Source organism: Lampetra fluviatilis, chromosome 49, assembly GCF_964198595.1.
Source record: "Lampetra fluviatilis chromosome 49, kcLamFluv1.1, whole genome shotgun sequence".
NCBI lineage: Eukaryota > Metazoa > Chordata > Hyperoartia > Petromyzontiformes > Petromyzontidae > Lampetra > Lampetra fluviatilis.
Window position 1 is genome coordinate 4,358,826 of NC_136323.1, and position 16,944 is coordinate 4,375,769.

At 53.0% G+C, this 16,944-nt stretch overlaps 1 protein-coding gene across 2 annotated transcripts in view; it reads right to left on the reverse strand.

Annotated features, from left to right (window-relative positions):
• LOC144948476 (SH2 domain-containing protein 3C-like) overlaps nucleotides 1-16,944 on the reverse strand; it is an 80,954-nt gene that overhangs the window by 43,197 nt on the left and 20,813 nt on the right. For both annotated transcript variants that reach the window (XM_078877974.1, XM_078877975.1), the window contains exons 2-3: nucleotides 8,348-8,493; nucleotides 6,906-7,021 (exon numbers count right to left, since the gene is read on the reverse strand). In XM_078877974.1, coding sequence (XP_078734100.1) covers nucleotides 6,906-7,021; nucleotides 8,348-8,493 — 262 coding nt within the window. The remainder of the gene's footprint in view (nucleotides 1-6,905; nucleotides 7,022-8,347; nucleotides 8,494-16,944) is intronic.

Here is a 16,944-nt window from a genome sequence, read left to right on the forward strand (position 1 = left end):
CTTTTTTTACAAGGAATCATGTTTGCATAGACCACAATACCTGCAGCCATAATGCAAACAAAAAACATAACTCTGATAATATTTCGATTTAAAGCTTTCGTGACTGCAGGGATTCATCTTCTTGGTTCTTTCGGTAAAGTCACGTATAAGGGAAGTAATGAAATAATAAAAATAAATATTTTGGCGTCATCTGGTCCAACCCATGTGAGACTAGGCTCTAAGGAAAGCTGTCTCGGGTGTGGACCAATCAACTTCAAGGACAGTGCATACATTATCAGAGTTATGTTTTTTGTTTGCATTATGGCTGCAGGTATTGTGGTCTATGCAAACATGACTCCTTGTAAAAAAAGTGTCAGTTTTGTTGCCAGATAGAAGGGTAAAAAACAAATTATCAAAGTTAGTCGTTATTAACAATGCTCATTATGTATTTGATGATGATGGTGGTGATGGTGGTGGTGATGGTGGTGACGATCATCAGCATGGCAATGGTGATGCCAGTCAAATTCATCTACGAATTGAACTCGGGACATTTGAAACGCGCACAACCTGCAGCAGCCAGGGCCTCATCGCAAACTGACTGGGCAGCGTCTACGCAGCATCCCGATAAAAACACGGGCTGACCATGGTAGAGGCCTTTTCTGGGTGAGATCACGTAAATATAAGCGTGTCGTTAAAGCCCGCCGCCACCCGACACAGCCAATTAGTAAGGTTTGTCACGTAAAAAGAAGGTGCCAATTCGTCACAGCACAACGGTTGTGTTGGAGGCAACAACATTTGCAATTTGAGAATTTACGTTTCGCCGGATAATTACGACTAGCTTCATCAGGCGGACAACCAGATTCGTGCAGAAACCCTCCTCCTGTTTTTGTTTTCCATTTAACTTCTTTTCGCACCGCACGTGGCCCAACAGTACTCATCGCAGTTGTGCGGGCAAAAGTGATTTTTTTTTACCCGAACCCACCACCCTCCCCCCTCCAGCCCCCCCCCCTCCAGCCCCCCCCCTCCTCTCCCACCCCACCACCCCTCCCGTCCCTGCCTCCTAACCACGGGAAAGGAAGAGGGCAAAACGGCGGCCAAATCGTCGGCAGGAAACGGCTGGAGATCTCAAATCAGAGATGTCGACAGCCACGCCCTGGCGGACGACAAGATCGGAGAAGATGCTGACGGGTCGTGGAGACCCGCGCCCGGTGTGACTGTGTGTGTGTGTGCGGATGTGTGTGTGTGCGGATGTGTGTGTGTGTGTGCGGATGTGTGTGTGTGCGGGTGTGACTGTGTGTGTGCGGATGTGAGTGTGTGCGGGTGTGATGGGGGAGCGGTGGTGTAGCGGTTAGCGCGCTGTGCCAGGAACCAGGCGACCCGAGTTCGATTCCCGCTCGCGGCCAGCACCGGTGACGATTACCTGCACCGGTCCTGGGCCTTCACTAGGTCGACTCAGCCTCAAATGAGTACCCGGTGCGGTGTGTAAACATAACCGCTGGGGAGACAAAGGCGGCCGGGCATGGTGTTGGTCACCCACCTCCTCGTGTGCAGTGCCGGCCTTCATAGGTGCTCGCTAACAGCACTTGCCCCAACAGTCTGTTCAGGCTATGCGGGGGATCTTTGTCTTTTGAGTGTTGGGAGCGGTTAGCGCGCTGCGCTACAAACACGGCGACCCGAGTTCGATCCCCGACACAGCGACCAACTCCAGTGACGATTATCTGAACCGGTCCTGGGCCTCCCCTAGCCCAACTGAGCCTCAAAAAAGCACCCGGTGCGATGCGTAAAAACATCGCCACCGGGGAGACAAAGGCGGCCGTCAGGTGCCGCCCGGCCTTAATCGGCGCTACCCGCGGACAGCACTTGCCCTCCGCAGCCTGTTAGAAGGCGACACGGGGGGGAGGGGGGGTGTGGATATTTTTTTTCCACGCTTCCACTCGGCGGCCCGAGTGGAAGCGGAGAAAAAGGGTGGAAAAGTAAATGAAAGTAATAAAAGTAAATAAAATAAAAATATTAAAAGTAAATAAAATAAAAGTAAATAAAAGAAAAATAATAAAAGTAAATAAAATAAAAATATTAAAAATAAATAAAAGAAAAATAATTAAAGTAAATAAAAGTAAACAAAAGAAAAATAATACAAGTAAATAAACCAATTAAATAAACTAGACCAAAAAATAAAGAAGGCACTGGTGCCTGCCCGGGATGTCCTTCCTGCACGGTCGGTGGTCGTCTCGTTCCCTCGAATGATTTTCTTTTTATATTCGCACCGCCACCCCTCCCCCCCCACCCTCACCACCTCCCCCACCCACCGTGACTTGCCCCCCCCCCCCACGACTCACCTCGCCCCCCCTCCGCGCCTCCACCCCTAGGACATCGCAAGACAATTGACCTCCGGTTGGCACTCCGCCTTGACCCCCCGCCACCGCCACCTCCTCTTAGTGCTCGCAGGAGCAACTACGTAGCCGCCACTGCTGCGCGCCTTCGTGCGTTCGTTCGTGCGTTCGTTCGTGTGTTCGTTCGTGTGTTCGTTCGTGTGTTCGTTCGTGCGTTCGTTCTTGTGTTCGTTCGTGTGTTCGTTCGTGTGTTCGTTCGTTCGTGTGTTCGTTCGTTCGTGTGTTCGTTCGTTCGTGTGTTCGTTCGTGTGTTCGTTCGTGTGTTCGTTCGTGTATTCGTTCGTGTGTTCGTTCGTGCGTTCGTTCGTGTGTTCGTTCGTGTGTTCGTTCGTGTATTCGTTCGTGTGTTCGTTCGTGCGTTCGTTCGTGTGTTCGTTCGTGTGTTCGTTCGTGTGTTCGTTCGCACGTGCGTTCGTGAATTCTCTTGCTCGTTCATTCGTGCGCTCATCCCTCCGTGCGTGCGTCCGTTCGAATTCAACTGCGCTCACTTAGCACAAGGGAGCGGTGGTGGGGGGTGGGCGGTGTTGCGTGGGCACCCTGCAGTGCTGCATCCGTGCCCCTGCGTGGCCGACTACGCCCCATCTCCTTAATGTAATTAGCAGAGTCCATCACGGGGCATCGCCTCCCTCCCCCCTCCCCCACTCCACCCACCGCCGCCTCACCCACCACCCAACTCAGCATTGAACGTGCGACAATCCAGCCACCTACCCCCCCCCCGTTCCCTACCCCCACCTCCCATAGACCCGCACCCTCCTGGTCCAACAAAATCCACTCGCGCTCAACTCTCCTCCTCCTCGAACCTCCTCCGACGTTCACCGAAACGCTTCGCTGCTTTCACTTTGTCGCAATCGTAGTACAAGTGGCGAGATCGAATGCGCAGCCCCGCAATGCCCACACCACCGCCCCCTCCCCGCCACCCCCACCCCCACTCCCAACAAAAAAAATCAGAAAAAATACGAATAATTATAATCACGTTGATTATAATGAATCACATTGCACGGCGGTCAAGTACAGCTCGCCGGCTTAACCAACGATTCTGGGGGGTGGGATGAGTCGTCACGTGCCGTTCGACGCGTGGAGATGAACGCCGTCAGATTCTTACGAAGGGACAGATCCACGTCGCGCGCCACGAGCGACGTTCGCACCTCTGCCGCCCCCCCCCCCGCAACCCCCAACCGTCTTCCCGGAGAGCAAAGTTCACCGATGGGCCGTGTCTCTCTCTCCATCGCCACCGTCGCCGCCGTCGTCTCTACGCCCAGCGGGCGTGCGAGCCATCGATCGGTCGGCCCGGCGCAGATAAGCGCTTTAACGACGCGGAGATACGGGGACACGCGACCGCCGCCGTGACCGGTACCGCACCGCCGTGCCGGACGCGGGAACCTCCGCTAAGGCGGAGGCGGGGGGGCCCGGCTGGGGGCCGTGGCGGAGGTTAACCGCCGATGGGGCCGCTGATAAATCGGCTGTTATCGCAGAACAAGTTTTCGTCTCTTCCGTTGCTATCGCACGCACGCACGCACGCGGGTACACGCACGCACACGCACGCACACGCACGACACACACAGACACCAAGATAACGATCGACCCGTGTAGCCTGTAACAGACTGTTTTTGCACCTCCGATTAGCACGGTTGGCTACGTACGGTGCGAAAGAAGTTCAATAAACATACTTTACATACATACTACACTACTATACACCGCGCAATACGGTACAAGCGCTGTTTGCGAGCACCTATGAAGGCCAGCACGGCACACGAGGGGGTGGAGGGCCAGAACAACGCCCGGACCGCGTTTGTCTCCCCAGTGGCGATGTTTACACATGGCACCAGGTACTTATTTGAGGCTGAGTCCACCTAGAGGAAGCCCAAGACCGTTTTAGATAATCGTCAGCGATGTTGGCCGCGAGTGGGAATCGAACTCGGTCGTCGGGTTCGTAGCACAGCGTAGCGCTAACCACTCTTTCCACCACTCTCCACCCACACACTGACACACACTGACACAGACTGACACACACTGACACACACACACAGACTGACACACACTGACACACACACACACACACTGACACACACTGACACACGCCTGGCAGCAAATCTGAATTGCACATTCGCCAATTAGCACACGGATAAATGTGTGCCGTCATGAAGAAGGGCCATGGACCGAAACGTCGCCTGTTACATTGACTTTTGTTTTGTTTCCCGTTGAAGGCGACACATGGGGGACGCCGTTGTTATGGACGTGGCACGCATCACGTCCAGTGCCGGACTAAGCTAGTGTGGGGCCTGTAGCATATGTTGTTATAAAGGGGCCCTAAATAAATAAGTTAAACACATACATTTTAAAACACTAATTTTGAACTTGCACAGTAAAGTAATTGTATTTTTTCATCTGCTATACAGCCGGATAATACGACAGATCGCAAACCTTAAACGCCCAGTCGTTCGTAAAAGTCGAAGGCGGTATAGTACTATAGTAATAGAGCAAGTGCAGAGTTACCGAGCCGGAATTCATAGCTTGAAAGCATTTAGCGCGGGGCCCTTGAAAGTGCGGGGGCCCCGTAGCATTATGTAGCTACTTGTGCTACTAGGATATAACGATGTGTGTGTGTATATATATTTTTACGTACGAATATGTAACGACTATGTTTACGCCGATATTTTTCGCCAACTTGTGTACATCACGAGCGAACGTCGTCACCGACGCTCGGGTTTGGCTCTGGGACGACGGGAAAGCGGTTCCCTTTGAATTTGCGTGCTCGTCATCTCGCGCGGAAAACAAACAAAAAAAACGCCGAAACGTTTCTCTGTTTTCTGCTATTAAACATCTTTGGTAACCGGCTGTGGGGGGCCCCCGTACGTTTGCATAATTATCGCTAAGTGCACCCCCCCCCCCGATCGCACGATCGAGAACGGATGCAAAACGCTTTCAACGGAGGGTTAATCGCCGCGCATTGTTGACATTTTTTGCAATCGTTTTGTTGTTTATCACCGACGATCAATCGTGAGTCATAACTCCCGCGGTTTGTTAATTTCCCGCGGTAAGATTACGGCTCCGGCCCGAACGTTGGTGCCGCGGTGGCTAGGAGATGTTAACTACCTCGCCTGGACTACAGGAGGTCGTGGGTTCGATCCCGACCCTGACGCCTGCTGTATATTTGGAGTTTGCGTGTCTCTCTCTCATCCTCATCATCATCACGGTGGCTAGGAGATGTTAACTACCTCGCCTGGACTACAGGAGGTCGTGGGTTCGATCCCGACCCTGACGCCTGCTGCTGTATATTTGGAGTTTGCGTCTCTCTCTCTCCCCGTGTTCGCCTGGATTTGTCTCGGGGTCCTCCGGTTTTTCCCTCCACATTTAGAATCAACGTCACGCGTTCAGAATATTTGACTGCTGCTGTAGATTCCCACACGACGATGATGATGATCAACCCACTTCGTTGAGCTATCAGTTGTGATGGCGGGATCACTAACGGTTAAAGAGCTACCTTACCTGAATCATTAAAAATAGTTCATAGTAACTCAGAGACCGGACACTCAACTCGTCCCTGCTCATTAAAGCCAGCTCTCCATCGTCGTCGTCGTCATAATCATTGTCAGCTGTGATGTATCCACTGCTGGATGAAACCCTGCCCCAAGCCGTCAAGATGTCTCTACCACGGAGCTCCTCCTGCTTCCTGTTTTGCATTTATTTTGTTCTCCCTTGACTGCTCTAAACCGATTTAATTTTTCACATTCGTGCGATTGGAATTTTTCCAATTTTTTTTTTCTCGTAGCAAAAAATAAAACGATTTAACGAGATCGCTTGATCAGTGGCCGGGCCGACAGCACCAACTCGCTCTACTTGAAGACCCGGTTTAATCACGGAGGGGGGCGGGGGGGAGCGGTAGGAGTCAAAACCTGGATTGGAACCCAGATCTCGGCGATGCCGGCTCCGTATCTCTGACCTCTGAACCACCGAGTTTGTAGCCGGGTCCATGCGGTGAAGCGATCGGGTTGCACGCAACTCGGTTGCACGCAACTCGGTTGCACGCAACTCGGTTGCACGCAACTCGGTTGCACGCAACTCGGTTGCACGCAACTCGGTTGCACGCAACTCGGTTGCACGCGCGCGAACGAACGGGGACGTCTGCTGCGACCGGTTGCCGCTCACGCGCTGCGGGAGACGGCCTCGACTTCCGGCGATCGATCGATCTGCTCGGCGAGGCCGCAGCGACGGCGTTCCATCGCGTGCCGCGTCACTCCGAAGCGCGCAGCTCGCCGTTCTCAACTCCCTCCACGCGCAACTGCGGACAAAGCCGTGTGCTTTCCGAGAACCCGATTTGGTCGCCCGCCCGACCGACCGACCGACCGGTTGCGGAACCCCTGCCGTGCAATGCAGACTCCCACAATGCACTGGCCTTGCCGGCTCCGTACACTGGACACCTGCGAAAAAGAGCCTCATAGCTCATCGGATTCCTCCCGTAAAACTAAAGATTCTGATTATGTATTGACAGAGTTTGGGGGGGCGGTGGCGGTGGGGGGGGGGGGGGGGTGAGCGTACCTGGAGTGGTTCTGTCGCAGCCAGGGCTGGCTCCGCTCCTGCTCGACGCCGCACGACGCCGCGCGGCCCACGGGCCTCTTCCGGGGCAGAGTGCCGTGCAGCGTGGTGGGGTAGGCCTGGTGGCGAGAGGGGGCAGAGGGGACCGAGGGGGAGTGAGACACCACCGCCGCCAGGTTAGTTCTACCGACCGATCGACCGTCGCTCCAAGTCCGTGGCGGATCGAGCATTCGGCTGAAAGCCGTTGCTCCCCCTGCCCCCCACCTCCGATATTTCCCAGGATGCCGCTGAGGCCGGCTCGGAGTTGTTGGTCGACAAGAGTTGGTGGCACGCGGAGGATCGCAGCGACAGTCGGAAGCGGGAAGAGGCTTTGTTGATTGGATGTGGTGTGCCGGGTGGCAAAATATTTTTTTGCGTCTTGAGTGCGCGTGCTGGGGAGTGTGTGGGGAGCGGTAGTGTGGCGGTGAGTGAGCCGAGTTCGTTTAGTGAGCCGAGTTCGTTTAGTGAGCCGAGTTCGATTAGTAAGCCGAGTTCACAAGCAGTTAGTGAGCCGAGTTCGATTCCTGCTCACGGCCAACACCGGTGACGATTATCTGAACCGGTCTTGGGCCTCGCCTAGGTCGACTCAGCCTCAAACGAGTACCTCGTGCAATGTGTAGACATTGATACTAGGGCCGGGCGTGGTGCTGGCCACCCACCTCCTTGTGTGCCGTGCCGGCCTTACGAACAGCTCTTGCCTCAACAGTCTGTTGAGCCTATACGGGGGGGGGGTGATCTTTGTCTTTGCCTGTTTAAGCACGTGTGTGTGTGTGCGAGTCAGAGCCGTGTTATCTCAGTCTTGTATCAATGCATTAGTTCCACTCCCGGGTTCATTTCTCACTCGACGTTTTCCAGGTCGCTGCTAAAACCCCGAGTGGGTGCGGCACGTGACTCACAGCCCCGGCAGCCGTAGCGAGAGCCCGGATCTAGACTGGATGTGGTGTGCCGGGTTCTCATGGTTCGCCAACCCAGACGGGTCAGACGATTGTCCTGGTGGTGGTGATGGTGGTGGTGTAGATAGTGGTGATGGTGGTGGCAGTAGTGGTGGCAGTGGTGGCGGCGGTGGTAGTGGCGATGATGGCGATGGTGATGGTGGTGGCGATGGTGATGGAGGCTGTGGTGGCGATGGTAATGGAGACTGTGGTGATGGAGGCGGTGGTGGCGATGGAGATGGCGATGGTGGTGGCAGTGGTGGTGACGATGGTGGTGGTGGTGGCAGTGGCGGTGGCAATGATGGCGATGGCGATGGAGGCAATGGTGGTGGCGATGATAGCGACGGTGGTGGCGGCTGTCCCAGTGCTGTGCACGGCGGTGGTGGTGGTGACGGTGGTTGTGGTGGTGGCCATGGCGGTGGCGCTGTGCGGTGGTGGCCATGGCGGTGGCGCTGTGCGGCGCCAGCGCTGTACCTGTGCGGCGCGCACGCTCGCCAGCTGCTGCGGGTGGCAGTGGTGGTTGCGGCCGACGATGAGGTCGCCGGCCGAGCCGAGCGACGTCTGCCGGGAGAGCATCGCCGGGCCGCCCACCGACTGCATGGCCCTCGGCTTCAGATGATCTGCGCAGGACAGCGGACACCATCAATGTCACCGCCGTCGTCATTGTCACCATCGTCATCATTGTAACCGTCATTGTCATCATAATCATCGTCATCATTGCCACCATCGTCATTGTCATCATTGTCATCATTGTCATCATTGTCATCATAATCATCGTCATCATTGTTATCATAATCATCGTCATCATTGCCACCATCGTCATTGTCATCATTGTCATCATTGTCATCATTGTATTCACAGTCATCAGTCAGCATCATCATTGACACCATCGTCATCGTCACCATCATTTGTATCATCATCATCATCGCCGCCATCATCAACATCGCTGTTACCATCACTATCATCATCATCAACATCGCTGTTACCATCATCGTCGCCACCATCATCAACATCGCTGTTACCATCATTATCGTCATCATCAACATCGCTGTTACCATCATCGTCGTCATCATCATCGCTGTTACCATCATTATCATCACCATACCCGGAGCAACCCCGCACACACACGAGAGGAGGGGCTAACCCTCATGGCTCCGCACAGATGGATTCAAGTATCTCCCCCCGACGAACTCGCTGCGCGTGTTCCCATCGGTGCACAGGGCCAGGCCCAACGCAGCTTGCCTCGTGAAGTGCGCCGAGACCAGACGCAGCCACCTATCTCTCTCGTAAACAAAGATAAAGATCCCCCGTATAGCCTTAACAGACTGTAGGGGGCAAGTGCTGTTAGCGAGCACCTATGAAGGCCGGAACGGTACACGAGGGGGTGGGTGGCCAGCACCACGCCCGACCGCCTTTGTCTCCCCAGTGGCGATGTTTACACACCGCACCAGGTACTCATTTAAGGCTGAGTCGACCTAGGGGAGGCCCAGGACCGGTTCAGATAATCGTCACTGGTGTTAAGCCGTGAGAGGGAATCGAACCCGGGTAGCCAGGTTCATAGCTGCGCTATGAACCTGGCTACACCACCGCTCTCTCGTAAACACCACCAGCACCACCACCACCGTCGTCACCATCACACGCCCCGCTCAGCGTTTGCCAATCTTGGCAATCGTCAGGACAGCCGGGTGACGACGGCCAGAGAGACGGCGTCGTCACTCTTGTTGTTGTTGTTGATGTTGTTGATGTTATTGTTGATGTGTGTGTGGGGGGGCTTTACCTGGTGAAATATATACACAGTATTTGTTTCACAGTTTGAGAAGGCAAACGTGCCAGCGAAGTTGGCAGGCTATGATGCCCCCCCCCCCACACACACATCTCTACCCGCCCAGCGATTCCACGAGTTCGCGTTGAGATCTGAGTCACGAGCCCCCCCCCGCTCTCGTAAGTATTACACTCACGAGAGCGGGGGGGGGGGGTCCGGCAACCCAAATAACAAGAAGAGGTTCTTGGGGTTTTTTTGGGGAGGGAGGGGGTTGGGGTTGGGGTGTGTGTGTGGGGGGGGGGATTTCAGTAAAAAAAATACCGCGCAAAATTTCGAGAGCAGCGATGCACGTGGCGACCACGGGAATGGGGCACATGGAACGGCGTCTCCTTCAATGAATGAGGGTCACGAAGCGGCTCCTTAAAGAGGAGCCACCGGCTCGAACGCGGCTGCCCCACCGTTTGAACGAATGCGACGAGGTTTTTTTGTTGTTCTTGAAATCGTAAATCATCGTCGTTGTGTTGCACGCGTACGTTGAACTTATTTCGCAACGCACGCAGCCAACCGTGGTACTCGGAGGTGCGGAGGACGGACAACAAACGATGAGTCTATGGGTCTCTGTGTGAGTCTATGGGTCTCTGTGTGAGTCTATGGGTCTCTGTGTGAGTCTATGGGTCTCTGTGTGAGTCTATGGGTCTCTGTGTGAGTCTATGGGTCTCTGTGTGAGTCTATGGGTCTCTGTGTGAGTCTATGGGTCTCTGTGTGAGTCTATGGGTCTCTGTGTGAGTCTATGGGTCTCTGTGTGAGTCTATGGGTCTCTGTGTGAGTCTATGGTCTCTCAGCCTCAAATAAGTGCCTGGTGCGGTGTGTAAACATCTGCACTGGGGAGACAAAGGTGGCCGGGAGTGGTGTTGGCCCCCCACCAGTGCCCCATCGTGTGCCATACCGGCCTTCGTAGCGCTATGCGCTCGGTAACAGCACTTGGCCCCGGCAAGTCGGTCCAAGGCTACACGGGGGACCTTTGTCTTTGTCGTGACTCAGCCTGTGAAGCCGTTCCTTTGCTGAAATATCCGGACCGCTCCCTTACACACACACACGCACACATGCACACACACACGCGCACACACACGCACACACACACACCCAGACACACACACACACCCAGACACACACACGCGCACACACACACACATGCACACACACACACACCCATACACACACACGCGCGCACACACACGCACACACACACACGCACACACCCAGACACACACACACATGCACACACACACGCATACACACACACACCCTTACACGCATATACACACACACCCAAAAACACGCACACACACACCCAGACACACACACACACCCATACACGCATACACACGCACACACACACGCACACACACACGCACACACCAATACACGCACACACACGCACACGCATACACGCGCACGTGTATGCGTGTGTCTGTGTGTGTGTTAGGGGAGCGGTAGTGTAGCGGTTAGCGCGATGCGCTGTGAACCCGGCGACCCGAGTTCGATTCCCGCTCAAGGCCAACATCAGTGACGATAATTATCTGAACCGGTCCTGGGCATCCCCTAGGTTGACTCAGCCTCAAAAAAATTAGTTACCGAGTGCGGTGTGTAAAACGTCACCACTGGGGAGACAAAGGTGGCCGGGCGTGATGTTGGCCACCCACCCCCCTCGTGTGCCGTGCCGGCCTTCAAAGGTGCTGCTCGCAAAACAGAATTTGCCCCGACAAGTCTGTTACAGGCTGCACAAGACGCTCTACCATCCTTGTACGTGTGCGTACATTTGTGTAGTGCTTCCTTTTTTTGTTCTTTGTTGTGCCCCGTGCCATCGTTTTACAGGCGCGTGAAAAAGTGTCCGACATTTGACCAGTGCCGGATTAAGCGAAGTGCGGGGCTTTTAGCATATTAAGATTAAAACACAATATTTTTTTTACTTGCGTAGTAAAGTAATTGTATTTTTTCATTTTCTATGCAGCCAGATAATACGACAAATCGCTAGCCTTACACACACCCAGTCGTTCGTAAAAGTTGAAGGCGGTATAGTACTATAGTAATAGAGCAAGTGCAGAGTCACTGAACCGGAATTGATAGCTTGAAAGCATTTAGCGCGGGGCCCTTGATAGTGCGGGGCCCCGTAGCGTTATGTAGCTACTTGTGCTACTAGGATCATCCGGCACTGCGTTTGACAAGATCAGACTGCTGGGGCTGAGTCGACCTAGGGGAGGCCCAGCACGAGTTCAGATAATCGTCACTGGTGTCGATGGCCGTGAGTGGACACACAGGGCCTACACTCATACAACAACAACAACAACCGCCATTTGCCACTAAGTGGCGATGACGTCACCACGACGCTTGTGCCAGGCCAAGTGCACCTTGAGGCCACGTGAAGTGTCGAACGCCCGCTGGCAGGAGGTCACGGGGCAGACCCAGCAGGTGCCACGGGTCGACTGACTGAGATGACTGAGACGACTGACTGATGCACCACCTGTGCCCCCTACTGTGCCAACTTGCTGTGCTTTAGCCACCCGGCGCTCCGCTCGTTGTTGTGAGCGTCGCTTCTCCGCCCTCCGTTGTTGTTGGAGGGCGACTGCCTCCAACTGCCCAGTAGCGTCCTTCACGAGCCTCCTCCACTGAGGCCGATCTTGACACCGCTGGTACCAGTCATCGGCAAGTCCACTCAGCTCCACGTCCTCCTGTACCACATCACTCCATCTCTTCTCTAGCCTGTGCCGCGCCCGTTTAGCCCCCTCGATCCGGCCGAACAAAAGCTGTTTGTGCACGCGGTGGCTGGGCATGCGGGCTACATGGCCCAGCCAACGCAGCCTTGCCTGCCGGAGGGCCCACACTGACACACACACATTGCACGCGTAACCCAACGCAGGGCCTCCAGCGAGCCTCCCAAATATAGCGGCGGCCACCGCTGCGCATCCCCCCCCCCCCACCATCGCGTTCCTGTTGGGGGGGGGGGGGGCGAGGCCGAAACGTCGCGAACTTCTGGACGGGAGCGGGCAGCCCGGGCGGCGCTCGATCCGCAGAAGCGGATATCAAGGAACTACCTCTAAGAGCTCGCTCCATCACGTGACCTGCGATCCCGCACAGCAAAGGGGGCAGCACTGCCCCAGCCGGCCTGCCGTACGGACTGCGAACGTTCGTCGCACGGCCACCAAACCTCCCTCCCCACCCCCCCGATGGCGCTAATTCTTGGCGCTGGAATTTGGCCCACGGTTCCGGGGCGCAGAGCCACGCTCAGTTGCAGGTGACGGATTTGTATTGCGCAGCCCACGATTTGTCACGGGGGATTCATCACTTCTGCTTTCTAAAACAAAATGATTTCATCACATTTGATTACAGCTCTACATTAAAAGAGAGAGAGAGATAACACTGGTCAACACACTTTTTCTGGCATAAGGTATTCCAACGGTTTTAATGTAATTTTTGGGTGCTGATTCCAAATCTGGCATCAGTTTTTTGTCTATCACATCAGGTTTTTGAGATATCAAATATTGCATTTTCAATAAAAACTGCAGAAGAAAAATATTAAATAAATGTAGATATCTACATAAAATGATATTATAAACACACTATCCTAAAAATACAGCACCGTATTTTAACACTAACGCAGTCACTGACTCGCAACAATTTGCAATCATAAGTGACAGGGTTAATTTCGGGTAAAATCAATGAAAATGGGGTATGCCGATAGCATAAAAATGAGATGTGATAGAGCAAATCTGCGATCAGATTTGGAATCAGCACCCTGAAATTAGTCTAAAACAGCTGCAAAAGTCCAGGCCAGAAAAAAAAGTTTTTTTTGTTGACCAGTGTAATCACCACCTCCACAGCCACCATCCATCCACTGCTAGATGAAGGCCTCCCAAACACCCGTCGCCATCGCTCGCTGCGCCGCAATGCAACGGTCCCAGACCTGCACCCTCCGCACGAGCCAATTTCACCGCTCCGTCTCCTCTGGGGCGCGCGTACTCCTCTCCTCCGACTGCCGCTCCGTTCTCTCCCCCGGTCACGCCACCGATCCTCGAGCGAGCGTCTCGACGCGGAGTCTTTGACGTGCGCGTGTCAATAAGTTCGTTTTGTTAAACCTCCGTGGGACACGAGGCCGCGCTGAGTTTCCCTGCACTCCTTCAAGGCCTTGGTAACGTGTCGAGCGTCGCCCCGTGAGAGGTTCATCGCTGCCAGGCAGCTCGCCACTCACGTTTTCGCGTCAGACGGCCTCTGACACGGGGTGAACTGGGGTTGGTCGTCTAGGACGCCAAGTTAGAAGTAAACACAACAAAAATACTAATAAAATGTTTTTTTTTATAAAATAACGAATATGTCATTAGGGAGTGAATTGTAGAGGGAGTGAATTATCGAGGCGGTGAGTGAATTGTAGAGGGAGTGAATTGTAGAGTGAGTGAATTGTAGAGGGAGTGAGTGAATTGTAGAGGGAGTGAATTGTAGAGTGAGTGAGTTGTAGAGGGAGTGAATTGTCGAGGCGGTGAGTGAATTGTAGAGTGAGTGAGTTGTAGAGGGAGTGAATTGTCGAGGGAGTGAATTGTAGAGGGGGTGAGTGAATTGTAGAGGGGGTGAGAAATATAACGAATACGTCATTATTTCAATTCCCGTGTTGCGCGCGGAGGAAATATGAATCACAATTGATTTTAGATTTGAAGCTTTCACAGTTATTTTGCTGTGCCTTTTTTTATATCTGATGAAGGAAGCTTGTGTTGCCTCCGAAACGTCGTGATTTAATGTAGTTGTTTTAATTTATTTTATTGTATTGATTGTTTTACCTACGTGACTTTACCGACAAAAACAAAGAGTATGTCACAATTGATTTCTCAACATTTTCTGAGAATGTATTGGTTGAGACGGACGGACGGACAGACAGATGGACCGAATGATTATGCCTCTGTTTGAAAGGAAAAAAAAACACGCTTACACAAAAAAAAACATTCAACGGGAAAAATTTGGGTCAAAATGTTTCTCGGTTTACCAAAAAAGCCTAATCTTCTTGGTTCTTTCGGTAAAGTCACGTAGAATGGAAATAATAAAATAATAAAAATAAAACATAATAAAATAATTCTCACGACGTTTCGGCCACAACGCCAGCGTGGCGACACCAGCGTCAGACGGTGCCGCATATGGTTGAGCTCATTTTGTTGTTGTTGTTGTTGTTGTTGTTTCAAAATCAGAATATGTATTTAGCCTGCAGGAGGAATCCGGTGAGCTCTAAAGCTCTTGTGTGTTTTTTTTGACCGATGTCCAGTACGTGGCACGGGGTTCAGAACGTTATGACGACAAACATTATTATTGTGATAATTGGTTTTTACCCTTCTATCTGGCAACAAAACTGACACCTTTTTTACAAGGAGTCATGTTTACATAGACCACAATACCTGCAGTCATAATGCAAACAAAAAACATAACTCTGATAATGTGCACTGTCCTTGAAGTTGATTGGTCCACACCCGAGACCGCTTTCCTTAGAGCCTAGTCTCACATGGGTTGGACCAGATGACGCCAAAAGGCGCACAACTCAAAGACAACGCACCATCAGAGTATGAGAGCTCGGGGATCAGTTTTGTTGCCAGATAGAAGGGTAAAAACCAATTATCATATTTTTTTACTGGCAAATGAGGTTCCAATGGTGAAACATTATTATTATTTAAAAAAGCACGACAAGAGTGTAAAGTATAGGGAAGGTAAACAAATAACTTAAAAAAATATACAAATAAAACTCAACTATTTTGTTTAAATTGTACCAGTTAAAAGCCTCGTCTCTAGGGTACGGCGAATCGTGGCGACTGCCCCGGGCCCCACGCTTTGGGGAGTGGGGGGGGGGGCTCCCACACAGTGTGATTTGCCCCGGGGTCCCGCACCACCCTGCCCCCCACCCCCCCTCCCACACCTATGGACGGCCCTGCTTTGTGGGTTAGACTCGAGGATGAGGGGGGTCATACAAATAAATAAATATATAACTGGCGGTCAAAACTCCACCGTGGCCGCCGCACTGCGTCAATAGAGCATTCGGATTTCAAACACCTGTGAGCGCAAAGTTTCCAGTCCCATAAACCGCCGCACCCCCCACCCCCCTATTGCTTGTTTTCCCCGTGCTCTGTACTTGAACTCCCCTCCTCCGCTGCCTTTATCGCCCTCACTGTAGGTCTCTGCGTTTATATTACTTCCTGCATCACCGCCACATCTAGTTGGCAAAACCCCGCCCTTATAAGGGCATTGTCATTGCCAGGATTCAAACCCAGGTTGAGTGAGCTCAGCGGTTTCTGGACCAGTGTCTCTGTCTGGGTCCTCTGAACCAGCATAGCCACTCCCAAGATTCAAACCCAGGCTGAGTGAGCTCAGCGGTTTCTGGACCAGCGTCTCTCTCTGGGTCCTCTGAACCAGCATAGCCATTGCCATGATTCAAACCCAGTCTGAGTGAGCTCAGCGGTTTCAGGACCAGTGTCTCTCTCTGGGTCCTCTGAACCAGCATAGCCACTCCCAAGATTCAAACCCAGGCTGAGTGAGCTCAGCGGTTTCTGGACCAACGTCTCTCTCTGGGTCCTCTGAACCAGCATAGCCATTGCCATGATTCAAACCCAGTCTGAGTGAGCTCAGCGGTTTCAGGACCAGTGTCTCTCTCTGGGTCCTCTGAACCAGCATAGCCACTCCCAAGATTCAAACCCAGGCTGAGTGAGCTCAGCGGTTTCTGGACCAGCGTCTCTCTCTGAGCCCTCTGAACCAGCATTGCCACTGCCAAGATACAAACCCAGGCTGAGTGAGCTCAGCGGTTTCAGGATCATCATCTCTGGGCACTCTGAACCAGCATTGCCACTGCAAAGAATCAAACCCAGGCTGAGTCAACTCAGCGGTTTCCGGATCAGCTTCTCTCTCTCTCGGCCCTCTGAATCACCAACCCGGTCCTTTGTCGGTTTCAATATTTGCCTTCGCGTCATTTGCCCCGTTTTTCCGTCCGTTAAGCGGACCTCAGTCGTCTCGTCAGGCAAGCGCGAGGAGCGCTCATTACCTGGGATGCACTCGTCGCTCGCTCGGGAGCTGCAAATGAGTCTGGAGATAATTGAGTGAGATTAACAGAGTGTGTGTGTGTGTGTTGGGTGGGTGGGTGGGGGGTTAGAGGTGTCAAGCTTCGAAGTCAATGATTGACTTTACAAAAAAAGGTCTGGCGCAAAGCGGTTTGGACTAAAAGCTCTTCTTCCCCTCCTGTCGCAATAAACAAAAATAATACAAACTCGAGACGCATTCTTCACGCACCCCA